This window comes from Lontra canadensis, unplaced genomic scaffold (genome assembly GCF_010015895.1).
Source record: "Lontra canadensis isolate GAN:19392208 unplaced genomic scaffold, GSC_riverotter_1.0 scaffold33, whole genome shotgun sequence".
Taxonomy (NCBI): Eukaryota; Metazoa; Chordata; class Mammalia; order Carnivora; family Mustelidae; genus Lontra; species Lontra canadensis.
The window spans coordinates 5,813,664-5,833,835 of record NW_022631027.1 but is presented as its reverse complement, the minus strand read 5'-3'; the positions used below and the strand labels follow the sequence as shown (position 1 = coordinate 5,833,835).

Sequence of the window (20,172 nt, the reverse complement as noted above, 5' to 3'; positions counted from 1 at the left end):
CTCTTCGATCTCAGCTGTAGCAATTTCTTGCTAGACATGTCTCCAGAGGCAAGGGAAACAAAAACAAAAATGAACTATTGGGACTTCATAAAGATAAGAGCTTTGGCACAGAAAAGGAAAGAGATGGCAAAACCAAAGACAACCAACAGAATGGGAGAAGATATTTAAAAATGACATATCAGAGAAAGGACTAGTATCCAAAAATCTATACCCAAATAACACCCAAAGAATAATCCAATCAAGAAATGGGCAGAAAACATGAACAGACATTTCTCTAAAGATATACAAATAACCAACAGACACATGAAAAAATGTCAACATCACTCAGCATCAGGGAAATACAAATTAAAACCACAATGAGATACCACCTCACACCAGGCAGAATGGCTAAAATTAACAAGTCAGGAAATGACAGATGTTGGCAAGGATATATAAAAAGGGGAACCCTCCTACACTGTTGGTGGGAATGCAAGCTGGCACAGCCACTCTAGAAAAACAGTATGGAGGTTCCTCAGAAAGTTGAAAATAGAGCTACCCTATGAATCAGTAATTGTACTACTGGGTATTTACCCCAAAGATACAAATGTGGCAATTCAAAGGGGCACCTACACCCCAATGTTGATAGCAGCAATGTCCACAATAGCCAAACTATGGAAAGAGCCCAGATGTCCATCGATAGATGAATGACTAGAGAAGATGTGGAATACGTGTGCTATGGAATATACTCAGCCTTCCAAAAAAAAATATGAAATCTTGCAATTTGCAACAGTGGTTGGAACTGGAGGCCATTATGCTAAGCAAAATAAGTCAATCAGAGAAAGATAATTATCATATGACCTCCACTCCTATGTGGAATTTGAGAATGCAGAGGATCATAGAGGAAGAGAGGAAAAAATTAAACAAGACAAAATCAGAGAGGGAGACAAACCTTGAGACTCCTAATCATAGGAAACAAATTTAGGGTTGCTAGAGGGGTAGGGGTGGGTGGGGTAACTGTGTGATGGACACTGGGGAGGACATGAGATGTAATGGAGCACCGGGTATTCTATAAGACTGACCAATCACTGAACTCTACCTCTGAAACTAATAATATACCATATGCTAATTAATTGAATTTAAATTTTAAAAGGGTTAACATAGTAATTACAACCATTATGATAAATATCTACTTACCAGTGCCTGCCTTGACCAAATAAAATTTGATTTGGTGAGAAAAAAAATCCAAACTGTAATAAGGTAACAAATATTCTATTTTTGGATTTATGAATAATAAAGTGTATATTCTTTAATCAATGAAAAAAAAGAAAAGGGATAATAGCCTTCTAACGCAAATACTAACAGAGGTCAAGTAAAGTGAGAATAGAAAAATATTACTTAAATTTTGCCACATCAAGATCTGTAAGAGACCCCAACTGACAAGAACTTTTTAAGTAGTGTGGTAAGAATCTTCTTGGTGATTCAGTGAGGTTAGAACCTACACTGAAGTGAATTTCATGAATATATAAGAGAAAAACAAAAAAATGGGACAGTAGTGGGAAAATGACAAGTAAAAGATGAACTTTAAAAATAAGATACTAGAGCATGTTTATAGAGTAATGAGACTAACTCCACAAAGGAGAGATTAATGATGTACAAAACAAAGAGGAAAAGCAAAGGAATAAAATCCTTGACAAGATGAAGAGGAAAGATCCAAGTCTTGAAGGCATGGCCCAAAGTGACAGAAGAGTAAAGGATCCTGTTATAGACCTTTACTCTAGCTGATCCCTCTGCCTGGAAGGTTCTTCTTTGTTCAAATCTTAAATTCTCAATGAGAACCCCTCATGTTTGTTTGCCTCTCTTTCTCTACTAGAACGTAAACTCCAAGATGGCAAATGTTTCTGTTTCATTCATTGATATATCCCAAGAACTAGAACTGTGTTGTAGCACCTCAAAGTTACTCAACTAATTTCATCAATCAATAAATCAACACCAATTCAATTTAATGTACTAAATTTCAAGTTTTTCTTCGCCATTATTTAGACTAGTTACTGTCATATGACAGTTTCCCTACCACTGTGCATAAAAATGCCATGACACTGGCAGTAGAATATTCCCAGAAAGTTATTTGGAAACCTAGATCTTTACTCCAAAGCTAAATCCTATCAATCCTTCAAGGCCAAACTCAAGTTCTATCACTACTAAAGCCTTACCCAGCTTTACCAGCATGAATCAACTTCTTACTTTCTTGAACCATAGCATGTACTATGTGTAATATCATCTGACATTTATTATAATGCATTATCTTATTGTTTTTAAAAAGTTTCATTTATTTATTTCTTGAAGATCTATCCATTCATTTTAAATCTTTTTTTTTTTAAGATTTTATTTATTTATTTGACAGAGAGAGATCACAAGCAGGCAGAGAGAGAGGAGGAAGCAGGCTCTCCTCTGAGATCATGACCTGAGCCGAAGGCAGCGGCTTAACCCACTGAGCCACCCAGGCGCCCCTATCCATTTATTTTAAAGAGAGAAATAGAGCAAGAAAGCAGGGGGTGGAGACAGGGAAAACTGAGGCAGACTCTCCGCCGAGCACAAAACCTGAAACGGGCTCAATCCCAGGACTCTGAGAGCATGACCCGAGCCCAAATTAAAAGTCAGCCACTCAACCAAATGAGCCACCCAGCAGCCCCTTCAGTTTTATTTCTAACTAAAATGTAAATTGAACTTGAGAGTTAGAGTGGTTACACATCTTTGTAACCCCATAATATATGCATTATAAATGACAAACATCCAAATACATATTGACAGGAAAAGTCAAAGAATTTTTGTCTGAGGGAAACTTAAACTCTTAGCAGTAATTTGAGCATCTGAAACAAGTAGCTACAACTTAAACATTAAGAATATATTAAAGTGTTTTTTTAAGGGAAGCATTCTAAAGGTAATTTTTACCTTACTACAGATACTATTTTAAGTCAGCAATAATCTTTGCTTTAACAATTTAAAAAGCAAACTGATCTTTTTATTATCTACCTTGTAAGGGCTTATTTTAATCTTCTTTCAGAACCCTAGGCCTTATATTGTCAGACCTAAGATCAAGCTTTTCCAAAGGTGAGAATAAAATAAGAACTCTAACAAGACAGTGAATATCTCGCAGGATTGAGTAAAGCTTTAAGTCATGACCCATCTTAAAGACCTACCAACAAGGAAAAAAAGCATAGATTATTACCGATACACACCACCTTTGTAGTAGTGTAAGTCTCTTATATTCCAACCACTTAACAATTTTATAAAGTAATTTATAAAGTAAACAATGTTTACTTTATAAACATTTACAGCCACAAAAGTGAAATATTTTCTTAACATTATACATGAGGAAACTAACATGGAATGATTAAGGAACTTATCTAAAATGTACACCATCAGCGATCCAAAAATAAACCAACATTTCATCTATGACAACCTTGGTTAACCTCTACAATAAATCCATTTGATTACTTAAGATTAGTTTTTTAACTCTGTATTTAAATACTATAATTATTAGCTGTAAAATGTTCCTCTCTAAAGTTTTTTTTGTTTTGTTTTTAATTAAGAGTTAGAAAAAAGGAGAATATTCAGACCCAACATAGATTTCATTCTTAGCTATGGGATCTTTTCCTACAAGAAAACATTGACAATTTTGGCTATCTTATTATCATAGCACAGATACAAGAGCCACTAAAAATACTAATAAATTTACTGGATGCCTACTATGTGAATGGCACTATACTACAGGAAATCTCGGGCTCCAAGGCCATAACCAACACAATATTCCCTAATCTTGCATGATACATCTTTGCTTTCAAAGTCTGCCTTACTGTTTAAATAGACATTTTATACCAATACAATAGGATTTAGAAGGACTTCTTTTTTTTCTTTTAAAGATTCATTTATTTTGAGAGAGAAAGAGAGAAAGCACACATGCATATGGGGCAGGGAGCAGAGGAGAGGGAAAGACAGTCCCAAGCAGATTCCATGCAGGGCTCATTTCCATGACCCAAAGATCACCACCTGACCCCAAACCAAGAATAAGATCCTTAACTGACTGTGCCACACAAGTGCCCCAGGATATGGAAGGACTTCTGAACATCTATCCCCTTTAAGGGATTTATTATTTAGTTCTAGTCATTATATTTACACACACACACACACACACACACACACACACACACTCATATATAATACAAAAGACAAAGTAAGAAAACATAAACCTCTTCTGTCTTACCTTTCTTTATTCTTTCCTTGCCACCCACAATTTGTTCTTCTTGTGGCATCTGAGATAATTTCTGCCTAAACAACTTCTCTAGAGCTTGTGCCATAAGAACAATGTCATCTCCAGGCTAGAAAATTTTTAAACATAATAAGGTTACACAATATGGTCACTGTACCAAATTTCAACAATTTAGGCTACCTTAGAGAAGGCAGTGACACAGTACTCTCAGATATTATTAAACATTATTTATTGCTTCTAAATTAAGTGCAGAAAATGGTGTATCAGCTCATATTTTAAATTCTAACATTCCACTCTTTTAACTTCTAAAAATAACCGAGGTAGCCTTTCTGAGTACTAGAGTGTTACAATCCAACAAATCCTACTAATACAAAAAGGTTTTAGAAATTAAAATTTCTACCTCACAAATAAGTTAAAACAAAACATGTTCATGGCTGTGGAAAGTACATGATTTGACTTGATGTGATGCAGTTTTCAATTAACTAAGTGATAAAATGACACTGCAGAGCTAATTCAGTTTTTAAATCTTTTTTTTTTTTTCCGATTTTTAAATCTTAACTATCCGCATAGAAGTCTTTGGCTTGCTTTATTTGCTACTGATTAAAAAAAAACTAAGTAGATTACAAAGCAAAAGCCTAAAGCAGATTCTTACTTTGAACACTTACTTTGAAGTTAGGCACTTAAGGAAAATTACTGAACTTCGTTTTAAAATATTAAATGTAAAAGGACACTAGGAATTGTTACTTTTTAAAAAATCATATTGGCTAAGAGTCTTAAATTTAAGATGGCACTGAGAGTTTGGGAACCAAAATTTCTATTACATTGTAGCATTACCAGTGATTTTGAATAAATGGGATTTCAGTTTTAAAATTTTTAGATACAGAACAGCTTAAAAAGAATGCAGTACTCTGGAAAACAGGAATACTCTATGGAGAAAAAAATGAATACACAAATCCAGTTTTATAGGATGAAAGCTAAAATGGAGACTAAGGTCAAATGCCCACATATATTATCAGAGAAGTCAATTCATTAACACAAATGCAAATATTACTACTGGGTATGTAACAGAGAATGTGTCTCATCTTTAAGTTAACTTGTCATGAAGTTTAGATGTATATAATTTGTCTGCATTCATACCATGAACATTTAACCAAGATTAGTATAAAATAAAGTTTACCATTTATAATTAAAATGGCAGAAGTATGATAGAGAACATTTTGAAATGATACTTATAGAAACAAACTATCATTGGTATTTCATTTTTTAAAACATAACAAACCATTACAGCTATTCAGGCAAAATTATGGGAAATAGTCTAAACAAATAGATATATGAAAATTATGAAATCCAGTAAAAAATAAACATTATCCTTAAAAAGTCTGTAAAATACCCCAAATCGAGACCTGAAATCTGAAATCAGCACACATTCTACACACATCTTCTATAAGAGCAAAGAATTACCAAGTATAACCTAAATTTATACAACATACCTTGTTGTATAAATAACAATTTGAGAACATTATGTTGAAGTCTGCTATACATTCTGAAGCCTTCACATAATATTTATGTTCTAAGCGCTTCTTAATTGTATTTAAATCCATTGGGGTCTTTATAATGGTGTAATAATCCTAGTTTTTAAGAAGAAATTTTAAATGTTAGTAGTAAGAACAAATTCACTACAACTACTGGTATACAAGTAGATTTAAGAGTTTATACACTTGTAACTAGATTACCTTTAAAAATCCATAATTTAGAAACCGAAAATTTTATACTGAGAAAGCTGACTGCCATGGCATTTTTTTTTTCCAAAGAAAAAAATAACAAAGAATCACAAAAACAAGAATGTAAGAGTAAAACTATCCTGGAAAATAAAAAGTGAAGGGCATGAAGAAAAACCTAGAATTTTATGGAGTCTGACAGATCCAGAGTATAATCCCAGTGCCATGGTTTACTATGCAACAAATTACTTATTCTGTTATCAGATGGCTGAAAATACCAAAGAGAAGGCTTAAAGTTGAATTCTGTATATGGTGCACCTAAGTCTACCAAGAAGTAAATGTCAAGAAAAACTTCATGAAGAAGCTGATATTCATATGACAACCTTGTACCAAAAGGACAAGTGAGGGGTGCCTGGATGGTTCAGTTGGTTGGGCATCTAACTCTTGGTTTTGGCTCAGGTCATGACCTTGGGGTCATGGGATGGAGCCCCATATCAGACTCCAGGCTCAGGACAGAGCCTGCTGGAGCCTCACCCTCTTCTCCTGCTCACATATACACATTCTCTCTAAAGTAAATAGATAAAACTCAAAAAAAAAAAAAAAAGTCAGGTAACACATTCTCTAACAAGAAAACACGTACTATAATTTACCAAACTGTTAAAATAAGAATTTCAATGCTCAGAAAAACGAGCTTTGTTGTTTAGGAAAATTACTCACTAGAAAATTCTTCAGCGGTACAGAATAAATTAGAGGTCTTCATTAAATTAAATATATTTTATAACATTAAAGACTAATTTATGGGGCGCCTGGGTGGCTCAGTGGGTTAAAACCTCTGCCTTCGGCTCGGGTCATGATCCCAGGCTCCTGGGATCGAGCCCCGCATCGTGCTCTCTGTTCAGCAGGGAGCCTGCTTCCCCCTCTCTCTCTGCCTGCTTCTATGCCTACTTGTGATCTCTTTCTCTGTCAAATAAATAAATAAATAAATTTTTTAAAAATACTAGTTTATTTCTTTCTTTCAGAGATTCACAGTGTTTTTCTCTTTTACAAGTAACATAATCATAAGATATACTTACTGGCAACTTTAGTTTCACAGCATCCACAGGCTGCTGAAAAGGCCAGGAAAAACTGTGCTTCCATAAAGCCTTCAAGACAACTTTTTGTAGATACTGAAGTTGATTTGTCAATCGCCCATTTTTTTTAGTATTTATATATTCTGGTGGTGGAGGGTTAACTAGAGCTGTCTGTCGACTTGACAGAGACATTGTCAATGGGATCAAATCCTGATATTACAATGTTGCCTATAAATACATGTCCTTAAACACAAAAGTAAAACTGAGTTACGTTCAAAGAACATTTAAGATGGTTTCTATAGGAACTAAAAAGTGTTAATGAGTAATATTATGTTTTACATCACATTATGATTAAGACAACAAAAAAGCCAAGTGATAAATACATTTGTAAACAAATACGAACCTCTTTCTGTATAAGTATTAAGAGTTGCTTCATTATGTATGCCTTAGTTCTGGATGATTTATGGTATTTCAAACTTTCATAGTATTTCTTCTGGCTTTCTAAAATACAAATTGAGGTCTTAGCAGGAAAAGTCTGTAAGTTTCTGGTAAAAAAGAAATAACAGGAAATGTTAAACATAACCGTGGTATGTATTATATACCCTAAAATTAATTCAATGAAAGAAGAAATGCAAAATAGAGGATTTTTCTGTATAATTTAAATAAAGGGATTTATTTGTTTACTTAAGGAGGCTTTACCCAAAATGTAGGGCTTGAACTCTTGACCCTGAGATCTAGAGTCACATGCTCTACTGACTGAGCCAGCCAGGCACCCATAAAGTGATTTACTTTAAAACCTAATACTAGAAACATGACGCATATTAAAATGTTACTATTAAGTACATATTACTACATCTAAAATAAAAAAATAAATAAAACTTTGTATTTTGGAAAGATGGTATCTAACATTCCTAAAGAGCATTAAAGGACAAAAGAGCAAAGGTACTACACCAAGTATCTCAGCAAAATGAAAAGGGCAATTATTAAACAAATTGTCCATTTTTTAAAAGATTTTATTTATTTGACAGAGATCACAAGTAGGCAAAGAGGCAGGCAGAGAGAGAGAGGAGGAAGCAGGCTCCCTGATGAGCAGAGAGCCCAATGTGGGGCTCAATCCCAGGACCCTGGGATCATGACCCGAGCCAAAGGCAGAGGCTTTAACCCACTGAGCCAACCAGGCGCCCCCAAATTGTCCATTTTTTTTAAGTTGTCCATTTTTTTAGAACAGTGTTATATTTAGCCAGTGTGATCTTTGTTTCCATTAAAGCAGTATTAGTTCTCAACTGCATATTAGCCAGTTTTGAATCTTTCTTTAAAAATTATGGTAGGGGCACATGGGTGGCTCAGTCAGTTAAGTGGCTACCTTGGCTCCAGTTATGATCTCAGGATCATGGGATCAAGCCCCACATTGGGGGTGGGGATGTCTCTGCTCAGTGGGGAGTCTGCTTCTCCCACTCCCTCATACTCTCTCTTACTCTCTCTCAAATAAATAAAATTGTTTTTTAAAATTATGGCAAAATACATAAAATTTACCATCGTAACCTTTTTTTTTTTCAGTAGGCTGTATACCCAACATGGAGCCCAACTCCAGGCTTGAATTCACAAGCCTGAGATCAAGACCTGAGCTGAGATAGTCAGACACAATCAGCCAAGCCACCCAGGTGCCCCTATCATCTTAACCATTTTTAAGTGTGTTGTTCAATAGTGTTAAGTATAATAATTTTTGAGCAACTTATCTATGACTTTTTCATCTTGCAAAACTGAAACTTTATACCTGTTAAATAACTCCTCATTCTTGGGGCACCTGGGTGGCTCAGTGGGTTAAGCCTTTGCCTTTGGCTCAGGTCATGATCTCAGGGTCCTGGGATCGAGCCCCGAATTGGTCTTTCTGCTCAGCAAGAAGCCTACTCCCCCACCCCCCACTGCCTACTTGTGATCTCTGTCAAATAAATAAAATCCTAAAAGAAACAAAAAACAAAAAACCACCTCCTCATTCTTGCTTCCCCCAAGCTCCTGGCAACCACCATTCTATCCTATTTCTATGAATTTAACTACTCTGGGTATAATAGTAGGATCATACAGTTGTCTTTTTGTGCCTGGTTTATCATAGCATAATGTCCTCAAGATTAATCTATATTGTAGCACATGTCAGAATTTCCTTCATTTTATAAGGTTTAATATTTCACTATACATATATACCATACTTTGTGTAACCATCCATTCATCAATGGCACTTGGTTAACTTCCACCTCTCTCGCTATTGTGAATAGTGCTATAAACATGGATGTATAAATATCTCTTCAAGACCCTACCTACAACTCTTACAGATATACCCCAGAAGAGCAGAACTGAGAACTGGTAGATTATACGGTAATTTTTTTTTTTTTTTTTTTTTAGGAATCCCAGTACTGTTTGCCATAGCACCCGCAACATTTCACATTCCCACCAACAGTGTTCCAGTTTCACCACATCTTCACAACACTTTTTTTGTTGTTTAGCAGCAAGCACACTAATGGTGTGAGGTATCATGGGTCATTTAAAAAATACCAAGCCCAGGCCCCAATTCTTGGTGATAAGGCTTACAAATCTGCTTTTTAAATTCTCCTGGTGCTTGTGATATGTAGCCAGGATTAAGAACCACACTAAAGGGACGCCTGGGTGGCTCAGTGGGTTGATCCTCTGCCTTCGGCTCAGGTCATGATCTCGGGGTCCTGGGATCGAGTCCCGCATCGGGCTCTCTGCTCGGCGGGGAGTCTGCTTCCCTTCCTCTCTCTGCCTGCCTCTCTGCCTACTTGTGATCTCTGTCTGTCAAATAAATAAAAAAAAAAAATAAAAAATAAAAAAAAAAAAAAGAACCACACTAAAATGAATTAACGTGGAGGTGATTATCAATCTTATCATTTATTGTACTTCCTTACCCTCTTCTCATGTTATTCAAACATGAACTAGAACTCTTAACGTCATCAAGAACAAAGGAGATACTCTAGTATTGCAACTAAAACTGGTTCTGTTCCGTATTTATTTAGTCTATCCTTGGAGTGTCCTAATCACTATACCTTCCCTCCTTCACAAAGATAACCACTATGATGAATTCTACCCCTTTAAATTGTGCCTGTTTTTGACCTTTACCTAAATGGTTTTTACTACGTATTACACTGTTTTTTACTATGTATTACACTGTATCTGGCCTTGTACCAGTATTATGTTTGTGAGATTTAACTATGTTTTATTTGTTCATCTTCACTGCTGTATTTTATTCTATGATCGAATTATATCACAATCTATCCATTCCTCTTGGGACTTTTGAGTTATTTCCAGTGTTTGACCAATAACGCTGCCATGAACATGCTTGTAGTGAATATGTGCATGCATTATGTTGAATATAAACCCAGAAGTGAAACTGTTGGATCACATAGCTTATATGTGTGTTCAACTTTAGTAGATACCAGTTTTCCAAAATATATCAATTTATATGCACAACAGAGCCTGGAGAATCCTACTTACTCCACGTCCTTGTCAATATTTGGTATTATCATTGTGTTCCATTTCAGCCATTCTGGTGAATGTAAAATGGGATCTCATGATTTTATTTGTATTTCACTGAGGATTCATGATAGGAAACACCTTTTAATGTCTATTGGTCCCATGAATATCTTCTTTGCCAATCATCTGTTGAATGGTCCTACCCATTTTTCTATTGTGTTGTCTGCTATAACCTTATTTCTAGCTCTTCATATAGTCTGAATACAAAACCTTTGTTGTGTGTTTCAAGTATCTTCTCCATGCTTTTCCTTTACAACCTCCTTTTAAGTAAGCATTCTTTCCCCTCCTCCCCAATGCTAATCCATCTGCTATTACTCTGCTTCATCACTACCATGTTTGTCTACTTATTTACTGTCTCCCAACCCTCCCTCCCCCAGTTCCCAGAATGTAAACTCAATGTCAGCAGGGACCTTGTGGGTACTGACCTACAACAGATTGAGGTCCTGTCTGACTAATGCTTAGGACAGAGCCTACATAGGCTGAATTAAAGTGTTCAGATTCAGTTTTATGTTAGAGATCCAGCAGATGTGACTTTTTTTATATATAGGGAGAAACAGGGAGAGAAATCAAGAACGTTTTACTTGTAGGGACACCTGGGTGGCTCAGTTGATTAAGTGTCTGCCTTCAGCTCAGGTCATAATTCCAGGGTCCAGGGATGGAGTCACACATCAGGCTCCTTGCTCAGCAGGGAGCCTGCCTCTGATTCTGCCTATGGTTCCGCCTGCTTGTGCTCTCTTTCTCTGACAAATAAATAAGATCTTTTAAAAAAGAATTTTTTACTTTTAAATTAGGTCCCATTGCTCAGAAATTTGCCTTAAAAGAAATGAATGAATGACTTAATGTCTATCAATTTAAAAAATGCATTTCCAAACCTCATCAAAACCTCAATTCCACTATACCTTTTGCAGAGGATCTCAGTCTACAAGAGAAACCATTTAAAAATTAACTTCCAGGGGCGCCTGGGTGGCTCAGTGGGTTAAAGCCTCTGCCTTCGGCTCAGGTCATGGTCCCAGGGTCCTGGGATCGAGCCCCGCATCGGGCTCTCTGCTTGGCCGGGAGCCTGCTTCCCTTCCTCTCTCTCTGCCTGTCTCTCTGCCTGCTTGTGATCTCTGTCTGTCAAATAAATAAATAAAAAAATTTAAAAAAAAAATTAACTTCCATTAGCTTACTTCCTATTCTATATTTAAGTGCCTCCTTTCTTTTCCATGAAGATCTTTCCCCTTTTCCAGAATCTTATTGTTTTATTGGTTATTCCTTTATTTCCATTATTGTGGGTTTCTTTATTAGGTATAGGAAGGCTTTCCTTTAAAGATTATACAATCCATAATTATATTTCCTGCTCTTAAGACCACATTTTCTACACTTAATTTTTTTGTAATTAATTTATGCAGATATCTCTATCCACAGATATGCTCTAGTCAGTGTCTTTCTTTCCTTAAAAACACCTTTCCACAAGAACCTAGATGTCCATCAACAGATGAATGGATAAAGAAGATGTGGTATATATGCAGCCATCAAAAGAAATGAAATCTTGCCATTTGCGACGACGTGGATGGAACTAGAGGGTATCATGCTTAGCACAATCGAGAAAGACAACTAAAGAAAGTCAATCGAGAAAGACAACTATCATATGATCTCCCTGATATGAGGGAGAGGAGTTGCAACATGGGGGGTTAAGGGGGTAGGAGAAGAGTAAATGAAACAAGATGGGATTGGGAGGGAGACAAACCATAAGTGACTCTTAATCTCACAAAACAAACTGAGGGTTGATGGGGGGAGGGGGGTTGGGAGGGTGGGGTTATGGACATTGGGGAGGGTATGTGCTATGGTGAGTGCTGTGAAGTGTGTAAACCTGGCGATTCACAGACCTGTACCCCTGGGGATAAAAATACATTATATGTTTATAAAAAATTAAATTAAATTTTAAAAAAATTTAAAAGGTGAAAAAAAAAACAAAAAAAACCCACAAAAACACCTTTCCACAAAAAAACCTGCACACAGATATTTATAGCAGCTTTATTCAAACATTGCCAATACTTGGAAACAACCAAGATGTCTTTCAGTAGGGGGATGGATAAACTGGAACAATATCGGGACAATGGAATATTATTCAGCACTAAAAAGAAATCAACCATCAAGCCATGAAAAGACATGGAGGAAACTTAAATGCATACTAGGCAAAAGAAGCCAATCTGAAAAGTCTACATACCGTACAATTCCAACCACATGACATTCTGGAAAAGGCAAAACTATAAGGAGACCATAAAAAGGTCAATGGTTGCCAAGAGGTGGGGAGAGGGAATAAAAAGATGGAGCACCAAGGATTTTTAGGGGAGTGAAAAGATTGTGTTATATCATAATGACAGATACATACCATTAATATTTGCCCAAACCCTTAGTATGTACAACACCAAAGAATGAACCCTAATGCAAACTAAGGTCTTTGGGTGATAATGAGGTATCACTGTAGCTTCATCTGCTGTAACAAATGTACCACTCTGGTGGGAGCTGTTGATGACAGGGGAGAGGTAGCATGTATGGGAGTCGGTAGATATATGGGAAATCTGTATCTTTCTCCCAATTTTGCAGTGAACCTAAAATTGCTCTAAAAAAATAAGTACTTAGGAGTGCCTGGCTGGTGTAGTTGACATCTGACTCTTGGTTTCCACTCAGGTCATGATCTCAGGTCATAAGATAGAGCCCTGTGTCAGGTTCTGTGCTCAGCACAGAGGTCTGCTTAAGATTCTTCCTCCTTCTGCCCCACTATACACCCCACCTTAAATAAATAAATAGATAAAGACTTAAAGAAAACACCTTTCCTGCTACATGCTTATTAACATAAAAAACAACCAACCAACCACTGGGTGCAAAAAAAATTTTTTAAAGGTCAAATACATCCATCTGGTTTTTCTATCTCCCTTCTGAAACTGCTTTTCCAAAGATCACGAACACTGAAATATTCCAAAGCCCTCACTGTCTTCCTCAATTATCTTCCCAGACTTCTCTGTAGTATTTAAAATGGCTAACAACTCTTAAAATTGTTCTCCTCCTTTATACCCCATATAACCTTAGCTATTCATATAACTTCCTCATATGCCCCTTATATTTCAACCCCACTTGTCGTCGTTTTCTTGCTTTGGTACTTTGATCAAACATCTGCACAAATTAGTCAAATCCCAAAATTAGATTTTTGTAGTACCTATAAGATAATACTAAGTAGTAAAAACTTTAAAAAGTACGTATTGGGAGGTGCTTGGTTGGCTCAGTTAGTGGAGTGACAGGTGTTGTGAGTTCAAGCCTCAAGTTGGGTCAAGATTATTTAAAAATAAAATAGAAAGGGGTGCTTGGGTGGCTCAGTCCATTAAGGGTCTGCCTTCGGCTCAGGTCATGATCTCAGGGTCCTGGGCTCCGGCCCTGCATCAGGCTCTCTGCCTAGCAGAGTCTGTCTCTCCCTCTGCCCCACCCCCTGCCCCACTCCCTGCTTATGCTCACACCCTTTCTTTCTCTCAAATAATAAATTTTAAAAATCTAAGAAAATAAATAAATAAAAGGGAGCCTGGGTGGCTCAGTCAGTTCAGCATCTGATTCTTGATTTAGGCTCTGGTAAGCCCTAGACAGGCTCTGTGCTCAGCACAGTCTGCTTGTTCCTGTTCCTCCTGTTCCCACCCCATGCATGCACCTTCTCACTCTCTTGTTCTCTCAAATACATAAAATCTTTGAAAAAAATAAAATAAAATAGCATGTATTGGGGTGAAAGACTATATGTCTCCTGATTAAACAAAATGCAATATACACAGAACCCATAAAGGCTTTTGGCCAAAAATATGTAACAAGTGGTTAGATTTAACTTTCATATAACAGAAGATTAAAGGGCTAGAGCTGCACTGTCCAAAAAGACAAGCTATAGCCACACAGAACTATTTAAGTTTAAACTAACAAAAATTACCAAAATCAAAAACTCATCCATATTTCAGATGCTCAATAGCTATTATCTGTCTACTGGCTATTGCATGGGACACTGCCATCACTGCAGAAAAGTTCTGTGGGACAGTGCTAGGAAAAATGAAACAAAAGCATAAGAAAACAGACAAATGTAGAATATATAATATCCTAGAAGACAAATGACCTAAAACAAGTAAAAAAAAAAAAAGATAAATCAAGACAAATGGTTTAGCTTTTATAAAAAGATTGTCAAAGAAAATGTGGAATAACTGCTCTGAATTAAGATATAACTGAACTCAATTTATCATCCTAGATCAAATCTTGGTTTGAGATCAGCTATTAAAGACATTTTTGGACAACCAGGGAAATTTAGGGAATTGCTCACCTTGACAGGTGTAAGAATACATTATGATAGGTCTGAGAATAGTATGGTGGTTATGCAAGAAAAAGATGTTTAAATGGATGCTCAAAAAATTGGATGTCAATAGCGACACCTATAAAACAGGTTTCAAATGGTTTAAGAGAAAAACCTATATACAAAAAAGCAAACATAGCAAAATACTGACAACTCTTGGTAGATATATAGGTCTTCCTTGTATTTTTTTCTGTACATTAAGAATTTTAAGGAATAAACTTAACGGCACATTGTTGTTGAGAGCTGTAGATAGACTTAACCATGAATAAGAGCAAAAATGGAAAAAGTTAATTTTTTAACTTTTTAACAATGATAATTATCGTTGGGCAAAAAAAAAAAGTTAATATTTGATAATCTGGTAATGATATCAGGAGTATGCCCTGCATTCTTTGGCTAGAGGCCCTGGCTTCTAGTGCAAGGTGAAGCTCTCTAGTTCAGCAAGAGGACTAGGAATTATCCCCTTTATAAAATATTCTGTGTAATTACCCAGTCTTTCTGTTCAATGAAATTTTCTGTTTCTTATTTAAAGAATTTTTTAAAAAGCAGTTTATGTGGCTTTTTATACTTGGCATATTTCTACATTAGTTGACACTATTTTACTTTCTCTAAAGCCTTTTTTCCATTAATCTTAACTCTTGTTCTTATTTATTAGAAAATGTTAATAATAGAAAATGGAAAATGCCAGCATAGTAGTTCAGCAACACACCCCTCAAAAGATTTTCACCTTATTTGACATAATGGTGGGTCATAATCAGCTGAAAGGTGCCAGACTTTGTCATTTATTTAAGTGGAGTGGTTACTTCATTGACTTACACTCCATGATTAAACTATGGAGTTACAAGTATACAGACAAATATACATAACTTGTAGCCTATCCTGTCTCTATGAAAGTCCACTGTTGTTTTCAATGTTTATGGTGAGTTGTCATTTTATTGTTACTTTTGCTTTCACGTACTTTTTGCCCGTGGATACATTTCTACAAAGAAAAATAGCATGGGAAGATGAAATAAGTCTAATGTCAATAAGAATTCAATATTATATAACAATCACCACTTACAATTGCTCAAAGACAATGTACCATAAATTAGGAAAAGTTCTGGTTTACCTTGAATAAAATAATCACATAATTAGCATCACCATGTCATCATTCTATGGTTCCATGAGCAAACTGACTAAAAATCAAACATGTTTTGCCTACTCAATAGTTCATTATAAAATAATATTTTGATTTCTGGACAAATTCTTAAAAGTTGAACCGTTATTTAAAGATGATAAAAATTAAGTATATTTGAATTTTAATATCCATGTAGTATGAATGGTATACAATAAAGTTTCCTTTCTCGTTTTTTTTTAAAGATTTTATTTATTTTTTAGACAGAGATGCAAGGGAAAAGGAGAGAGAGAATCTTAAGACAGACATGTGGCTGGATCCCATGGCCCTGAGAGCACGACCTGAGCTGAAACCAAGAGTGGAATGCTTAACTGACTGAGCCACCCAGGCACCCCTCCTTTCCCATTCTTTTCCCCTAGCCAACTAGGACCCCTCTTTTTTGTTAGCAATTTCTTGTGTATCTTTTAGTGTTTTTTACACTTAATTCATATTAGAAATTGTCCCAGGGCAGCCCCCTCTATTTTTAATGGCTGCCTAGTATGTCATCATATGAATGTGGACATACAGATATTAAATATAATGTTGCTAAGACTATCCTCATAAATACATCATTGCATATAGCCAATACCTATTGCGTGCACATGCGCGCACGTGTGTGTGTGTATATGTGTGTGTGTGTGTGTGTGTGTGTATATATATATATATATATATATATATATGGGAGCAGGCCTATTGGATATATTTTTCTTAACAATTTCTGGGACAAAAAAAACCACACAACAATTTCTGGGACAATGCTTTTAAATGTCACTACATGTGTAATTGCTGTCCATAGGTTATTCTAATTTACAGCCCTACCAACAGTGTACAAGAGTAAAAATTTAAACTTCTAAGAAAGAAAAAGTCTTTGAAACGGTTGTGAATATGCCAGTCATCCCTGACAAATACTTATAAACCAAAGGTTTCCTAAAATGTACACAAGCAAAAACACGTTGCATCTTTAATTCAATGCACATGAAGACGTATCAGAAAGTCTGATCTCTTTGGCAAAATTTCACCCTTCCAAAAACATCAGGACCAACCAATTTCTTGAGTATGCAAAAAAAAAAGTTTACATAATTCCTTAATTATTATTAACTCATTGGTGCAAGTATTAAATTGTGTTTTAAATATTATTGTTTTAAATTGTGTTTTAAGTATTAAATTCTGAGGTTTCAAGGAAACTTGAGCTGATTAAGAACCAAAAATGTAAATTAACATATCTAGAGCCTAGAAGTCCCTTTTATTTATTTATTTTTTAAAGATTGTATTTATTTATTTGTCAGAGAGAGAGAGAGTGCGAGCACAGGCAGACAGAGTGGCAGGCAGAGAGAGAGAGAGAAGCAGGCTCCCTGCGAAGCAAGGAGCCCAATGTGGGACTCGATCCCAGGACACTGGGATCATGACCTGAGCCGAAGGCAGCAGTTTAACCAACTGAGCCACCCAGGCATCCCTAGAAGTCCCTTTTAGATAGAGGTGAATTTAGATAGAGTTGAATTTTGAGGTTTTGAATGAAGATCGTTTAAAATATTTTCCATCATTTCAATAAATGGGAGAGAATAAGTTATTCTGCTATGGTGGCACTCTAGCTTAACTTAAGTAGATATTACACATGCAGGGAATCCAAAGAGTTTGGATTCTGGGGGCACCTGCGCAGCTCAGTTGGTTAAGCATCTGACTTAGGCTCTGACTTTGGCTCAGGTCGTGATCTCAGGATCCTGGGACCAAGCCTTCCTCCAAGCTCCCTGCTCAGTAGGGAGTCTGCTTTTCCCTTTGCCCCTATCCCCCCCGCAATAAATAAATAAAATCTTTTAAAAAAAAAGTATGGATTCTGAACACAAGATAGTCTAGTGCTCAGAAAGGTCAAAAAAGCAATCCACAGGATGTGAGCTCAAATACTGACTGCAAATCCTGCATCATCAAATTAGCTATTTCCATCCAATTCAAGGGAGAAAGTGGTTTCTTCAAAGTAAAATCAGGCCTCACTTAAAGTCAAACAGATAATTTTTGGAAAATGTATATTCTTCACAGTGATTCAAACTTCTCATCTACTCCTCCCTTCAGTCTAAGAATGGGACGCCCTCACTGTGTAGAACTCTTCTCCTAGGTATTCTAGATAAGGAGATAACAAAAGTCCTTCATATCTCCTGCCTATATTGTCAACATTTCATACTAGCTTACCCTCCATATACACTTTCTCAAGGCTCCTTAAAAATTCTCTTGATCCTATTGTCTCCTTGTAGCCTCAATCTTCTCTCTTCTGTACCTCACACCAGAGCATGCCAAAAAATGACATTGTCTTTACATCCCACCTCACACTCAACTTTTCCCCTGCCATTCCTCTGAAAGTCCCCTTACACTAAGGCTAATACTTACCATACTTAGCTGTTAAATGGATTCTTTTGAGTCTTATCTCACTTGACCTCTCAGCAACATCTATCATTAGACTACCAAGACTGTCTTGAAAGAAACTCTTCTCTGGTTTCCAGGATACCGCTTTTTTCCCCAGATTCTATTTGTTCATTTATTACATACTTATAAAGCACATACAATGGTGCCAAGCACTGAACTAGGAATTATTGGGGGGTACAGTCTCTTTATATAGACTAATAAGTAATTACAAGATGATGCATATAGTTACTGCTTTGACAGAGATAGGAACAGGGTGCTAAGGGAAGAGAATCAGATTGGAAATCCAGAAGATATTGCCGTCATAATCTCATCTTCTGCTAATCCACTAATATCTCTCAGGGTTCTTCCCTTGCTTTTTTCTTCCACCCACCTAGGTCCTTCCCATGGGTCCCAAAGTACCATGTAGAAACTTCATCTGAAATTTTTTTTTTTTTAAGATTTTATTCACCTATTTGACAGAGATCGTGAGTAGGCAGAGAGGCAGGCAGAGAGAGAGAAGAGGAAGCAGGCTCCCCGCCGGGCAGAGAGCCCGATGCGGGGCTCGATCCCAGGTGGAATCATGACCCAAGCAGAAGGCAGAGGCCTTAACCCACTAAGCCACCCAAGCGCCCCAAAACTTCATCTGAATTCTTAATGTAAACCACTAGCTTGAGTACAGGCCCAGGTTCTGCAGCACCCAGAAGGTTAGGCATGTTCCAAGAGCTTAATAATGTTAGCTAAAGAAAGAAAGAAAGAAATCAAGGATGGGAATGTCCCTGTCCCAAATCAGAATACCAAGAAAAAACCAAAAATGCCAGCTACAGCTAAAGCCCCGTACTTTCTCTGGCATTCCCCAAACATACTGTACACACACATGCACCAATTCTAGGACCAAGAGAACCACAAAGACCAGGAGCGTTTTCCAAGATGGGGAGTAGGCAGTTGTATCACTGGAACCTCACGTTCTCACCTCACGTTCAACCCCCCTCTCCTTGCAAAAAACCCCAAACATTTAAGAGAAAAGAGCAAAAATTTCAAAAGCGTCCACTGGGGAAACAAGCTTGCAGTTTTCAGCCAAGGGAAAGGAACGGGCAGCTCACCTGGGCAGCAAGGCACGCACGGGGATGGCCTCCCCAACTGCCTCGCCGGTCACACGGTGTTGATGGGGGAGGGGAGAAGAGGGAAAAAACGGTTCCTTCCCGCTCAGCGTCGCACCGAGGGCCCGGATCCCACAGCAGTAGTCCACGCAGAGGCTGTGTCTCGTTGGGTGAAAAGGGCCTTATCTGATCATCCCCGCCAGCTTGCACCAGATGAAGGGTGCGAGGCAGCCGTTGTTAACCGACCTTCGCAGCCAGCTCTCGTCCTAATGGCGGCAGCCGCTAGCGGGCAGCAACAGGCGCCTTTATGGGAGACCCGCGGCGGGCAGCCCGCCCATTGGCCTGAGCGTGTCACGTGGCCATGCCGAGAGCCGGCCACCAGCTAGCGGCGTGCGGTCTCCGCTCCGCCGCCAAGGCCTGGGCGGGTGGAAGGTCTTCCACCGGGGGAGGTCCCTGTTGTTGAGCCTTTGCAGAACTCCAGGTACGGTGCGGAGAGCTTGGGGTTTAGCCGTGGGAACGCCACCCACAAGGAGTTTATCATTAAAACAATGAAATGAATTAGCCTTATGTTGTTTGGGGGGTTCGTAAGTTTGGGCTTGC

The 20,172-nt window shown here is 37.3% G+C and overlaps 1 protein-coding gene across 1 annotated transcript in view; it reads right to left on the bottom strand.

Annotated features, from left to right (window-relative positions):
• Positions 1 to 18,532, bottom strand: part of BRDT (bromodomain testis associated) — a 76,027-nt gene extending 57,495 nt beyond the window's left edge. Inside the window, exons 1-5 of the mRNA XM_032867118.1 lie at positions 18,461 to 18,532; positions 7,438 to 7,579; positions 7,038 to 7,277; positions 5,737 to 5,874; positions 4,241 to 4,355 (exon numbers count right to left, since the gene is read on the bottom strand). Of these exons, the coding sequence (XP_032723009.1) occupies positions 4,241 to 4,355; positions 5,737 to 5,874; positions 7,038 to 7,226 (442 nt within the window). The 5' untranslated portion in view covers positions 7,227 to 7,277; positions 7,438 to 7,579; positions 18,461 to 18,532. The remainder of the gene's footprint in view (positions 1 to 4,240; positions 4,356 to 5,736; positions 5,875 to 7,037; positions 7,278 to 7,437; positions 7,580 to 18,460) is intronic.
• Between the last annotated feature and the right edge of the window lie 1,640 nt (positions 18,533 to 20,172).